The 14,657-nt window shown below is 37.6% G+C and overlaps 1 protein-coding gene and 1 non-coding gene across 2 annotated transcripts; both read right to left on the bottom strand.

Annotated features, from left to right (window-relative positions):
* Positions 1-854: 854 nt before the first annotated feature.
* On the bottom strand, positions 855-926 carry TRNAH-GUG (transfer RNA histidin (anticodon GUG)). Its single transcript has one exon. It is a non-coding gene; the product is annotated as a tRNA-His (tRNA).
* Positions 927-4,675: 3,749 nt separating this feature from the next.
* Positions 4,676-9,546, bottom strand: LOC149839197 (uncharacterized). Its single transcript, XM_090003949.1, has 6 exons — positions 9,362-9,546; positions 6,440-6,697; positions 6,152-6,325; positions 5,931-6,037; positions 5,569-5,645; positions 4,676-5,139 (listed from the first exon to the last, which is right to left on the bottom strand). Exons 1-6 carry the CDS (start codon positions 9,509-9,511, stop codon positions 4,676-4,678), a joined length of 1,230 nt encoding a protein of 409 aa, XP_089860075.1. The 5' UTR covers positions 9,512-9,546.
* Between the last annotated feature and the right edge of the window lie 5,111 nt (positions 9,547-14,657).

The raw sequence follows: 14,657 nt of genomic DNA, 5'->3' as shown, positions 1-14,657 counted from the left end.
TTCGTTTCATGAGAACTGGTTCTAAAGGAGTCAACAGGTCGGACCTCCGCTAGAAATGAGTGGATCCGAATCCGTATTTGGTGGTACTGGTCCAGACCCACTTATTAACTGATCTTCATTAGAAAAACTATACTCACATCCAATGTTGTCAGTATCGGTATCGGCCCTGAATCCTTTGGCCAACGATTCAGCAGTATCGGCCGATACCGATACTCTCGGCCAAAAAATAAAAAAAAAATTATTATGTATCAAGCAGAACGTGAAACGTTTTTAAAACCATTAAATTAAGATTTAAAAAATATTTGTTAATATTTTTTTACATTTATTAAAAATAACTGATTCAAGAGTGATGCGTATTGATTTTCTGCCGATACGATACCATATGTATTGACCGATACTCACTGATACTGACAACATTGCTCAGATCTGACAAGAATTACATAAACCAGAACTCGACGTGATCGATACCTGTTTTTTTTCATGTTTTAAATTGAAAATTGCAGATCTTAAGCCTAACTCGAGTCGGACCCAGGTTTGGTATAAAATTTCATAAACCATACCTAGTTTCCCATGCGCAAACCTCAGGTCTGACCTAGATAATTAACAGGACTATCTCCTTTGTCCTAACTGAACTGGATCTGGTACAGATCGGGATCAGATCATACCGCCCCACAAACTGAATGGGTATCGCAAAACGACCTAAACCTAAAGTGTTTCGGATCGTTGTTAATCTCTACATTATTTGGATTTGGAAATACTCATTGGAGGTTTAAGGGGTTTACTAAATCCAATTGGGTTGGATGCGGACCGACCCAAAGAGGTGTGGAGAAAAACGATACATAAAAAGTATAAGGTGTGGCTGCTGGGATTCGAGCCCAGGTCTCTACGGCCACAACGTAGAATTCTTACCACTAAACTACAGCCACTTGATGTGAAGGATATGAGTGATTTATTTATTTTGTATTTACACTAACATAAGCCTGGCGCACATTACAATAAATACGAAAATCAGAAAAAAGTGCTTACTCTGTCGAGGTAATCTGAGCCGTACATGAGCTCAATGCGGTTTCTTCAACGAAGTCCGTGTTTTGAATTAGGCTGTTCCAATAGGAATGTCAACGGGTCGGGTTTACCCGGACCAAACCTATAGGGTCCGGGTATGGTGAAGACCCGATTAAGAATTGGGTCCAAACCCAAAGGTCTGATTAATATATTGACCCGGGTATAGTTTGTGAAATTTTATATCGGACCAGAGCTGAGTTCCGATTAAGGCCTGAAATTTATCAGTATGGTCCGGGTCCGGTTCATGTAGTTCTTATCAGATCCGAGTATGGTTTTTCTTATAGTAGACCCAGTTCAGGACCCGATACCATACCCAAAAACCTGGTCCAAGTTTGGTTCTACCTAGGTCCGAACCAAACCCGACCCGTTGACACCCCTGTCTTCCAACCTAAAAACACCAAAAAATTTGATGTTGGTACTCTTAAAGAAGTGTTGTCAAAATAAAATTTTGGCCTTCATTGATTTCATCCTATAAGGCATCATTTACTGTATTTCTATATTTTCTTTATTTTAGACAAATTTTTTTAGTATTTGTATTCGACTAATTTATATGACATTTTTTTACATTTTTAGAAATAAATAAAATAAATAGCCTGGGTCAAAAGGATTCAATTCAATTTGAGCTGATTTTCTAAATTGTTTTGAAAAACAAATTAGTTCGCAAACAAATTCTAACATTGTCGCAAAGGGCTCATTCAAACTTGTAAGATAGGCTCGACAAATTTTACACTAATGATAGGTGTTTAGGTCAGTTTTTTTTTTTTTGCTTTTTTGAAAGGCAAGCTGGGGTTAGGCAGACCCCTAATAATGATACCATTGGAATTCGAACTTGCAACGTCCCAACACAAGGCGACGTGCACTAGCTGCACCTACAAGACAAGCAGAGCCCCCCGTTGGTTGTTCAGGTCACGCTTGTTAAGCAGGAATAGCCGGGCATTTTAGAGAACCATAATGTTTTTATTGCTGTGGACTGTTTTTTTGAATTCTTATATATATATATATATATATATATATATATATAGAGAGAGAGAGAGAGAGAGAGAGAGAGAGAGAGAGAGTAATGGGTCCGTGCTAAACCGCATGCTAAATAGGTTTTTTGGGCATTTTTATTTTATTTTTAAATTATGACCGTATAGATGTGATCTATGAAATTGTTTTTTTTAGGGATCACAGCTCTTGAAGTGTTTGACTCCAACACATTAGTGGGTTTTTATGAAGTTCAAAAAATCAACTGTCTAAAACCTTTGTAAATTTTCAAGGCTCCAAACATCATTTTTTTCATCAAAAACACATGATCCAGGTATGAATTCTCAGTAAATCAACAATGCCCAACACATTTATAGGGCTGGAACCCAATAAAAAGCACTGGAGAAGATGAAAAAAACAATTGAGCACACGGTTTAGCACGGACCCATTACTCTCTCTCTCTCTCTCTCTCTCTCTCTCTCTCTCTATATATATATATATATATATATATATATATATATAATGAGGGAAAACCTTGGTTCAGGTGGTGCACCAGGAAGAGATTGACACCCTGCCATATAACACACTCTTAAATGGTTAAAACCCCTTCATCACCCTCTTTGCTTATCAAGGAACCTGCTGCTTCAACTTGAGACAAGAGATGTGCAACTTGACCATTAAACTCTCTTGACGTCCTTCAACTCAAGGTTGTTAAATGTGATGAGGCGAAGTGAGGCATTGAGCATGTTATGAATCGAGACGTAAGCCTCGAGGCGTTGAAGCGTAAGCTTCATGATCAAAATAATAAAATATATAATATTAATAAAATAATAAAAATTTTAAAATAATGAAGATTGAGAAATCAAAGCCAAGGCAAGGGGATTGAACGTGCAAGAAATGACGATATATTAAATTTGGAAGAATAATACAATGTGTGACCGACCATATGGGACTAACAACCTGAACCTCATTGTCTATAAGTCAAGGGTTAACAACAGTCGATTCCCAGAAGCATAGAGGATCGTTCGGATGACAGAAGATCTAAAGGTTAAAGAGGGGGCTGGCCTAAAAACATATTTGGAAGCCTTGTGGAAGCAGCTAGAACTATTAAGGATACGACAACTGTGTGATGGATGAGAATCAAAGGGTGCAACATAGAAGGGAAGTCGGGGGATGGTTTGTGCAGTTGGAATCATCTTCCATGATGCAGTCACACAACAGAAGGCACCGTACATTCAAGTACGCTTTAGGTACTTAGTGTGCGCCTCAATACCTTGAGCATGCGCCTCACCTCCGAGGCGTACGCCTCTCACAACACTGCTTCAACTTGAAGATCTTAAGCCAACCCACCTAGCGAGGTGTGCGGAGCCCTTTTGAGCATTGAAATCCCATATAAACTAAACAGTTCACAGTTTTTGAAATATATAATAATAATAATAATGTTTCTAAGGTAGAACATGTCATAGTCACATTACTTGGAACATGTTCAAGCTTCAATTCGGACATTTGCAATTTGCAATTACTAGAAACGTCAAAAAATCATAAACTTGGGTACATTTTGTGCAGCACTACACTGAAATAGTTTTTTTTGGAAAACAAAGAATTAGCAAAAGTGTCAACCACAAAATTTTTTGTTGGGATAATCCAAGGGAAGAAACCCCCACCAGTTGGTAAAACCTTTGAGGTTCACCCTGCCTGCTGGGGAGTAGGCCCCGCTTCAACCTTGCAGCAAGGGACGCCACCGTACGTTTCAAACTTGTGACGTCCGTCAAACTTGGTGACATTCACAAGTTGCCCCTACCGTATGAGCGGAGCCCTTGTGGGCAGTTTCAACCATAGTTAGCACTACATGAAACAACACTGGTGACTAATGCATATCAATTTACTTTGGCTTTAGTATTGAGAGGTAAAAAAATGCGATGTCATAATCATAATCGAGTCCCATGCAAATTACATCAGGTCTTCTTTACAGGTCTTGTTAAAAGAGTTCATAAAATCTACAAAATATATACTAGAAGTTCTCTAGAAGTTTTTCTTTCCATTGGGGTTGTCCCAAGTCATTTTAAGGCGCTAACCTCTGCGCCCTCAAGGTTTGTCACCTGACATGAAGGCTGAAATTGGTGCATTCTCCAGTGGGCAGGGGGACATCAAAGGTTTTACCAACAGGAGGGCTGATAATATGTGGTCAGTATTTTAGGTTAGGGGGAGGGGAAGAGCTTGCCTTGTCTAGCAAAATAAAAAGGTATGCTTCATGGCACCTTAAATAACCTGTCTGACTCATATACTTATCTACTAAAGCATCACAGAGCAATAAAACAAAAGTTTTCTCAATAAAACATCTACTAAAGCATCATTATTGATTTTCAAAAAGTAATGCAAATTACCAGAAAGTTGCATTATCCCCAATAAAAATAATACTATTTATTTTTATAGAAAACAAATTCAAAGTTGTTTTCTAAAGGGAAATGAAGCTCACTCTGCAGAATTACAATGATGTCCTACCCTAGACAATACTCAGCAATCTTAATCTGCACTGGTTCAATTGGAATCATCCCTTGTTCCCTCTGATAGTGAAGCATTCCCTAGATCTGGAGTAACATAGGACGTTAACAGATGGTCTAGAGGGCTATAAGGGATCCATTTGACATCAGTAGCCTCCATATCTGTCTGGATACAGAAGACTGCTTTCAGCTGCAATTTGATTGTACACCATGTTAGAATTATCTTCTTGGTATACGCTCATGGAGATATTGTCTGCTTCAATAAGAGAGCACAACGATTTCACTCTCGCATTGATTGGCTGATTCTGAGTATTACAACATTCAGAAATAAGAGGATCAAGAAGCAAATGTCTGGCAATATTGTCAAGAACTTGTTGATTGGAAGAAGAGCCCATCGCTCCATTTGCTGAAAAGGAGGGATTATAGGCGACTGCATGCCCTTGAGAGAAATGGTTGACTTGGTTGGCTAACACCATGTAGTTTGACATATTCAAATTTGTGTTTTGAGGAACATCATGAATGCTACCCTGGACTGGTTCCCCATATCTCAGACTTCTACTATCATCAGAATCACTAACACCAATATCTTCATTAATAGAACAATCCATATCTGCATTCGTAGGAAAAGATACCATGAAGTTATTTTTGTTCTTGCATGCTTCTCATATATATGAATGTGAATCTGCACTAGTTTTCTTTCATAAAAAAATCTCTTATTTACAGGCAATATCAGAAGTAACCAGTGGTGGATAATCAAAGATATTCATACTTGAACTCGGGGAAGTTGTCTCAAAATCACACGCAGGTTTGAAATGCTCAAAGTCACCTTGATGAAGAGGAGCACTAACTCTTGGTGCGTCAATGTAGGCTTGAACTGGTGGATGAGAAATTTCATTTGAACTATTGAATCCATATGAAATGGTTGATTTCTTCTGTGTCAGACCATGGGAAAGATGACCTCCATGCCCTTGATACTCCTCATCAGTTGACTCAAAATATGGAGAACCTGAACTGGGAAAATGGGTCTTACTTAACATACATAGTCGAGAATCACATTGTAACAACTTTTCATAATGCTTCTCAAGAGTTCCTTCAGCAAATTGAATTAAGTGCCTCCTGTATAGAGAAACGAACATGAGCAACAAGATAGACCTTTTTTGTTTTTGGGGGCTCACTTTCTGTGTTTGTAATATACTTGATAAAAGGTTGAAGTCATTGCTTTTATATATTGTGCCTAAAAATATGAAAAACTCAATGACACCGTCTTTATGGAAACATGTGAAGACAGACTACACATACCAGAAATATATGAAGGGAAACTGGCCATTGTACACATGGTAAAACTCAACAATGCTTGTGTAAATACATTATAGTAAATTCAAGACTTCAACTCCTATTTACCTGCATGTAACTGCCTGACCTCCTGTAAAATCACGAGCAGATTGCCATAGAGTGTGCTTTCTAGGTTGAGGATTTGTCTCACGAAAGAAGTGGGGTACCCTTGAGATCTGCATTGTGCATAACAGTTATTAATAAATAAGATTTCAGAAAGACCAAATACGTAGGCTTTCATATTGATTCCCAAATCAAAGAAACACCACATCACAATGTCAAATACAAACCTCAATTTCCAAAGTGTCAGGCTTATTTTCATGATAAGTTGCTCTAAGAGAAGTTATATCTGACCACTGGACCTCAATTTTACTTTTCAATCCTCCTTCCAAAACTTCCCATACCAGCTTGCGCTTAGCAAAATAGCACTTGGCCACCAAGTCTCCAACATATCTTGAAACACGCTGCAAGTTCGAAAGCCATAATTCGACAAAGTATCCAGTCAGTTATCTGCCATATAAGGAATAAAAACTTATCCAAGTTTCACAACGAAACCGAATTGTGAAAACAGATTGTACCTCCCATGAACCTATCTTGAGAAAAGTTGCAGTGAAATTTGAAGCCTTCATCTTTTCTGCACCAGGAGGAATTAGATCTACATTGTCTACTTTATCCATTACCATCTCATGCTTGAGATTCTGCTTTGAATCAGACCTTGGCGATCGTCCTTGAGATAGTTTCATTTCAATGAGATCCAAAAATGATGGAGTTTTTCTCAATGTCAAACCAAGGGGACTTGACTGAGTTGATTCTTCATCCAGATCAACCTCAATCCACTGTAAATTTCAATTTGAAGACCATGCTATTGACTATGTATGTCCAAAATTATTTGCAGGGCATGGTAAATAAAATGAAAATGTGGAGATGAAAAACCATGTATTCAGATTAAAGCAAATGTTTGTAATCTTGAATTGATGGCCATCAATGACACCAACATCCTCAAACTTATTACTGTTGTTTGCTGTAAATGGTGTAAAATGAACTCAACAAGGTAAAGTGCAAGATTCCAATTCTACCAGTCTATCCAAATGCTAAGCACTGGAATCTGAAATTTTAAGCTTATAACTGCACCAAAAACTGCCCATGCATGATTTATTACCAACACAAAAATTAGAGAAACAGGAGCTTGCAGTATCATAAGTTCCTTGTTCCCCACAACCTTCGAATCTATGTCACGCGGGTGAGGATGAGGGTGCGGGTGCGGCGATGCGGCACTTTAAAAAAACTTGGGTGCGGGGAGGGTATATATATATATATAATATAGATAAAAATGGACTCGATTAGGGTTAACTGAATCTACTTTTGGATAGAAATGGGCCTCAGTGTGATTGACTTCACCTAACACAAAGGAAGTTGTGTCCAAGTGCCGCACCCGCACCCATGCGGTGCCCTGTTAGAAGAGTCCGTGTTACATAGCTTCAAATTCAAACTACCAACCAATCAATAAATGAGAGCATGCAACCATTATTTTTCATCTCTCATTTAGAACTTTATTTTATACACACAACTGGACCAGGGCACACTGAGAGCAAGCCATCACAAATGGTTGACATGAACCATTTCTTACTGTGTGCAATAGCCAGTAGGCCAATAAGGCCTACAGAGATCATTTAAAAGAACAGCACAACCAAGATGCGAGGGTATGTTGTCAACATGGTGCATGACAATCTTCTTTTTTCCCTGGAATCTTAAGAGACCATAGACCGTCATAACCTTTTTCATCCTGTGTGCAATCATGTCAACAATAGCTACTCATCAACAGTTCAAGTTGAAATAATACTGTCAGCCCTTCTGCCCATCTTGAAGCAGAGCAAGATGGGCTTATCATCAACCTCCTGTCCCACAACAGAGGATTATCATGCCCCATACATCAGGCTACAGGGCTTGTCATATCTCTCAGTCAATAGGCACGTGTCTCTATCTTCATTAAACATGCAAAGTCATGTTGAACTTTTTGCTATGAGCCATTGACTCATGTGAACCAAGTTTTTTCTTGGACATGTTTTCAATACAATAACTAGCAAAACTTCTCTTATAACCTGTATTGCCAACAAAACTTTGATAAACAGAGCAAACAAAAAAGGTCCAGAATGTCATAAAAAAAAACCTGTAAAAAAACACAAACTATACAATATAGACTAATTTAAAACAAAAACCTTAACATAGGTCCAAATTCACCAAATCTTGTGTTCAAATCACAATGGGTCTTGAATTCAAATCCAGTGGCTCCTATCCTCTAGCTTGTCAGAGAAAAAATCTCACATTTGTAAGTGCTTTTAGTTAGGAAATACCGAACAAAATCTATGTATACAAAATTTTTAAAAGTGAAAACCCCTATTGTTTGAGACAGAACCTATAAAACCAACCCTTGTAATTTTTGTAAGGCTTTGTGACCAACCTACAGACTTTTTTTTTAATGCATGTTTATAAAACTAAAGTGAATCGAACCATAATTACAATTTCCTATTTTTTCTGATCTGTCCTTTTAATGTAAAGCATTTTTATCCCATATTCATGTTTTAGTGAATCTCTGCTGATTATATTGCTAACTATGCCCAGGGTCCCTGGTTTCTAGATAGTTCTCTTAACTCCTTGGTGGATTGTGATGTCCAAGTTATAGAGGTGTCTCATCATATGCTGAGAATTCATGGCAAGAAAGCACATTGAGAGTGAAGAATGGTAAATAAATACAGCAAGGTCCACATCTAAGTATTGAGAAAGGATGGCTTCAATGCTAATTACATGTCGAAAACAATGATTTTACTTCTATGATTGAGAAATTATAGCCGCAATGCAAACATAAAATTCTGGAGTGTAGAAGTTCCACATGGAGCTGGTTGACCAGAAAAGTGGGATAAAACAATGCCCTGACTTATCACATATCCTTCTTTTCAGGACAAGTGGGTGCATCTAACTTCAAAACATGCCTAAGCAATCTTTGATATAATCTAACAAACACTATTTTCAACATCTACATACATAAAAATGCTTATCACCAACGATAAAAAAAACAGCAAACATAGAAAACAATGAAGTAACCCAACTTATTCATTGGATGTCTGTGTGTGTGGTGAATCAAAATTCAGAACACCTCCTATAGGTGATGATTGTGTTCAGGCGGATAGATTGTTCAGTAAAAGGATGAACAAGACAAAAAAAATCATAAAAGACATCTAGAAAAGCAACAAAAAGTCTAAAACAGAGGAACCATCATTTTTTTCGCTAAAAACAGGGTATTAACAACACTGAGTCCCATAAGAAAGTACAGACTCGCAAAACCAAAAACAAAAGTACAAAAAAACACAGAAACCCCTATAAATCATCAGCAACACAAAGACCAAAAAAGGAAGGTCATCACAAAGAAGGAGATGAAAAACCAAAAAAACGAAACGCATACTAAGATAAAAAATTCGACTAAACCAGAGAAGGAAAAACCAAACCTGTTGATTGGGTGCCACTAGTCTAAGACGCTTGCACCGCGACACCTTCTCCCCATAACCCACCATGGAAACAGGGCCACCATACTGATCCCCACAACCCACCATCCCTCTCCCACACCCTTCTTTCATCCCATGCAACCGACCCATCATCAAAGCAAAACCCACACAAAATAAGACAGCAAAAAAAAAAATGGAACAAAAGATGAAGACTTGGCCCCTCTAGACTTCTCCCCCTGACTGATTCCTTCTGATAAAAACTAAACCAGGTTGGAAAACGAAAGAAATCCGAAAGATGTTATGCTTTAAAAGGAGAGAGAAAGTCGAGAGGGAGAATATCCTAGAGAGAGAAGGAAGTTGAAGGGAGGCCCCAATTTCGGGGTTTGACGTCCCCAAGAGTCCAAGATTACTCCAACTGAGTACAAAGGGTCTTTATTCAACTCGAATTGACAACGGTGTACTGACGTCATGGACGTCCGTTGGCGTCATCCTGCCCCTGTAATTTTTGTTGACAGTAATGACACGTATGTCCCTTTAGGTTAGGTGAGAAATGATAGATTAGGGTTTGGCCATCGAATCTCTTATATGGACCTGAGACCACTTAATGAGTTGGGAATTGAGATTCAAACATAACCATTCTTATGATCAAGCTCATAATATCAATCAGGTGGGTTTTTTTTTGTGTGTGTGTCGGGCCAATACAGTGCTGCTAGGGCGGTCAATGGGTCTGGTTTGACCCAAATCCGACCCGTGCTACCAACCCCTATAGGATCTCGGTTCGGCGAAAAGGAAGGATGTCCAATTAGAATTCGGGTCGGACTTAGAGGCTGATTAGTATATGGAGTTGGGTATGGTTTATGAAATTTTGTACCAGTCCGAGAGCGACCTTAAGTTCCCCCTGATTTTTCAATGTAAAAAAAAGTATTATTTTACCATGACTGTGGTTTTTCTTATGGCAAACCCAACCAGACCTGGGTAGGGATGCAGTACAAACATTTCAAAGTCAAACTCAAGTTTGGATCCACCTAAGTCTGAACCAGGTCTGACCCGTTGACACCCGTAGCCCGTAGGTGCTGCCATGTGATTGGTCATTATGATATTGTTCATGACATTTCAGATGATCCATATCTAGATTTGGATGAAGAATTTCAGTATCAGATTCAGCTTTGAATCCATATTGGTTCTAATTAGGTCAGCAAATGTATTGGATATGGTCAATATTCGATCAGAGTCTGAATGTTATTCCGGATTTTGATCCTTTAAGTAAAATCCGAATGTGCATTCATGTTGAATTTGGATATGTTCAATTGGATTACTTGCGGATTCGGATAAATATTTTATTCTAGATATGAAATTGATCCGAATCAAAATCTGATCCATTTGCATTTTTTACATGTAAATAGTTTGTTTTCGTTTATTTTTTCTAGATCCAGTATTATCACTTATAATTCGTATTTGGATCAACCTTAGCTCATCATATCTAATTCGTACCTGGATTTGGATTCAGATCTACCATTTGCATTTTAGATTCGGATTTGGATCTACCAGGATCCAGCTCGAATCCAACCTGTTTGTACCCGTAGTTCTGATTTTGATGTAAAACCCTATGTCCAACCAATTCTTTTACCATGTTACAGTGCAGCAATTTGATTTATATGCATAAAAGAACAGATTCAAGAACTTTGAAGTTCATGATCTAAGTACAATGCTTCATGATCTTGTTTGCACTGCAGCACTATTATTGAAACCCTATTACTTCGCAAGCAAAAAATTTGAAGGGGATATTTTGGTCATTCCAAAAAAGTTGAAAACTACCAACTAAAGGAAATCTTATGCAATCCAAAAGCCCCTAAACTTTGAAACCAAAAAAAACGGAGCTGACTGATTTTCTTTTCTCCATAATCCAATAATTTTATTTCTAAGAAATGTTGAAAATATCTTTTTAAGGGTTAAGGGGCTTAATGTCAATCTGGAAATGATCAGGGCATCTGAAGAAATTTACAATTTGACAGAGTCTGAAGTGTTATTGAAGACAAACCGTCCGTTTCTGATGACGCCTCTTCATTTGGTCCTAATTTCATAAACATCCTTGTCCTGTAAAAGAAAAAAAAAATGAGTAAAACATTTCTAAGAATAGGAAGTCCCATGATATAAAAAAAAATTGAAGATTTGGCAATTATGTTAGCATACTCAACGGTTGCAGTTAGAAAAGTAGACTGTTTGGTTCGGGTCGGATGTAGCTAATACCAAATCCGACTAATCCGATATTGGCTAATCGATTTGGATTCGGATGGAAAAAAGTTGATACTACAAAGATTTGGATATCCATTGCAATCAAATATCAGCCGGATCCGGTCATGAAACCCTTATACTGAATCTGAATCCAATTACTAATCAAAGTCAATTTTCTTGACTGAATCCGACTAATCGGATTTAGAATTGAGTCGGATATCAGATATATCCAATCTGTTGACAACCCTGGTTGCAGTGGTAGTCATATCCATTTTTTTACTTGAAGAAACCACCCCCAGGCGCAGAGAACTAGCCGTGCTGACTCAGTCTGCCGTGCCCCACATCATCAAATCCTATTAGTTTTTTTTTTTTTTTATATATATATATATTTACATGAAGAAACTACCCCAGGATTAGGGGGCCTAGTTCGGCTTACTCTGTCTGCCATACTTAAGATCACTGTAAAACTTAGTGAGCTTAATCGTTGCCTTCATAGAGTTGCCACACTTTGGCTTGTGCAAAGGGTGACGCCCATAAGATTTGAATCAAATTTTACAGGTTTGATGACAAAAAGTTATATGATCAACTCTCTTGAGTCTTTTTTTTAAGCCAAGGAAAAAACATCACATCATCAACTCACATTGGCAGACCTGTAAAACCCTTAAGGTTTCTTCTGCTCACCATGGAGTACATCCAGCTTTGGCCTTGCGACGTGGATAAACTATGATAAACCCTAACTAAAAAGTTGGAGCTCTTGTAAGCAACTCTCTTAAGTTTTAGAGCTAAAGATATATACTATGAAAAATCTTGTGGGGCAAGGCTCATGCAAGTCCCCATTTGGTTCATTGTGCTCTCTTGTGACATTCACTCGGCTGGTGCCTGAAGCTTTTTTTACCTGCCACTTGCCTACCACAAATGGATAGGTGGTTTTCATATCGATTTGCTAGAAAATCACACTTGGATCATTATTTTTTAGAAAAAAAGATGATTTATAAAGTATTGAATATTTTTTAAAATTATAGACCGTTGATTTTTAATCTTATCAAAACCTAACTTGGTGTTGAAATCAGACAAACAATCCAAAAATCGATTCCCATAAAATCAAGCATGTAGATCACATATGTATGGTCAGATTTCAGAAAAAATATAAACAATCTTTTCAAAGCTTAAAAGGCACAAAAAGCTTCAAGCACCTACCCCTTACTCTCTCTATGTATAATATATAAAAAAAGTGATAGTTGCACAACCCTTAGGTGCACAGGTACCTGCACAATTGCACAGGAGCTTGATGTATAACCAGCACAAAAAAAATGCTAAAAAAAGTTAAAAATGCTTTTAAAGGCAGTTTTTTGACCAGCTAGAGATCCAAGATTTCGTTGAGACCTTTGGCGGCGGTTAAGAACTTTTGCTAAAAGAGCTTTCTTGCATTTTTGCAGAAAAAACACTGAGCGTCTATCACCCCTACGATGGACGCTCAAAGTCATTTCACTCAGGTTGCGTTCTTATGGAAGGAGCATCTCTCTCTTTCTCTCTCTCTCTCTCTCTCTCTCTCTATATATATATATATATATATATATATATATATAGTTGCTAGAATATGAGAATTAGAAAGATAGGCATTTTCAACACCTTTTTAGCAAATTCAATCACGTAGATGTGCTTGGCATGGCGAATTTGCTAGGAATCAACTATTGGAACGTATATTTTTGATGAAAAAGCATGATTTTTTAATGCTTCAATATTCATGAAGATCATGAGCCAGTGATTTTAAAGCCTTAAAAAAATCTTGTTTATACATCAAAATAAGATGATTCAAGAGTAGGTTCTTATAAGATTAAGCATGTAGATTCAAGAGAAAGGAACCAAAAATCCATGAAAATAGTGGTTCACACATTAGTTATCAGTTCACATTTTACTGACTCTCTCTCTCTCTCTCACACACACACACACACACATATATATATATATATATATATATATATATATATGTGAATCAGTAAAATGTATATATATTTTGATTATCTAACTTTGAATTAATTCTAACAAAAATCTATTAACTTTCTACGTACACCTTTGAGTGTACGTTTTGGCATCTGTCAACTCCACTGCTTCTCTTAGCATTTAAAAGTTTAGACTAACAGAAATGTACGAGTCAGATAAGATGAGCCCCCACAAACATGTGTCTAGCTAAGAATGAGTCAGGTGAGGTAGAGACCCTTAAACCATGTGACCCTTTTGAACCTTCCAAAGCCCCCCTGACCCATCCAGTGTTGCAGGAGGTCTCAACCCTGCCAAGCTGCCATCTCTCAATCATTCATTTTCAAGCATGGGGGGGCTTTACTTTTGTCGTCGCATGCCATTTTTTCCCACTTAACCTTGCCTCTTTCTCTAGTGGGAGTGAGTAGCTACAGTGAGTCCAATCATGCAAGTAATGCTGTACATGCCCCACTTTGATTAAACAAATTGCACGTAGAAGGTTGGGGAGAATTTTCTGATAGACAATGAAGACTGCTCATCAGGTCAGAGCTACATCTATAACCAGCTGGTTCTCGGTGAGAGTTCCTTAGACACACACAAAAAAAGAGATGTCCAAACCATAGGGGGTACATGGATGCTCTGAACGAGAAGAATTAGATCCTCATTGAAGCTTTTTTGAGGAAAATTGCTGCTTACCATACATAAGCAGATCGACAGTTATTACTGTAATTAATAAAAGGAAGGAATTGGTTTTCATTGTAATTAAATACATCACCCACACCCCCAATCTTTCTCTTTCTCTTTTTATCTCTTGCTTGCTTAATTAATAAATGTAATATCAAAGTTGTCTGACAGCGAAAGTGAGATATTTTAAAATTTTATAGAAACCAAGAAGAAAATGAATGAAAAAGACAAATTGAAAATAAAATGCAAAACCAAACTGAAAACGAAATTAAATTCAAACAATTAGTTAATTCATTTTCCCTTAAATTAATTGGTGTTTTGAAAATTTTGCCAAAAATAATTCTATAATAGATTGTTGACCAACTGAGGCACTAGTTATGGCTAGGGATGGGCATCGGGCTGGTCC

This window comes from Nuphar pumila, chromosome 4 (genome assembly GCF_984573655.1).
Source record: "Nuphar pumila chromosome 4, dmNupPumi1.hap1.1, whole genome shotgun sequence".
NCBI classification, from domain to species: Eukaryota; Viridiplantae; Streptophyta; class Magnoliopsida; order Nymphaeales; family Nymphaeaceae; genus Nuphar; species Nuphar pumila.
This window is presented reverse-complemented; position numbering and strand designations above follow the sequence as displayed.

Coding starts and splice junctions, on each gene's coding strand:
- LOC149839197 (XM_090003949.1), bottom strand. CDS start 9,511: ATGATGGGTCGGTTGCATGGGATGAAAGAAGGGTGTGGGAGAGGGATG. Junction 6,698..9,361: donor TAGTGGCACCCAATCAACAG/GTTTGGTTTTTC, acceptor TGAAATTTACAG/TGGATTGAGGTTGATCTGGA. Junction 5,140..5,568: donor ACAATGTGATTCTCGACTAT/GTATGTTAAGTA, acceptor CTACGAATGCAG/ATATGGATTGTTCTATTAAT.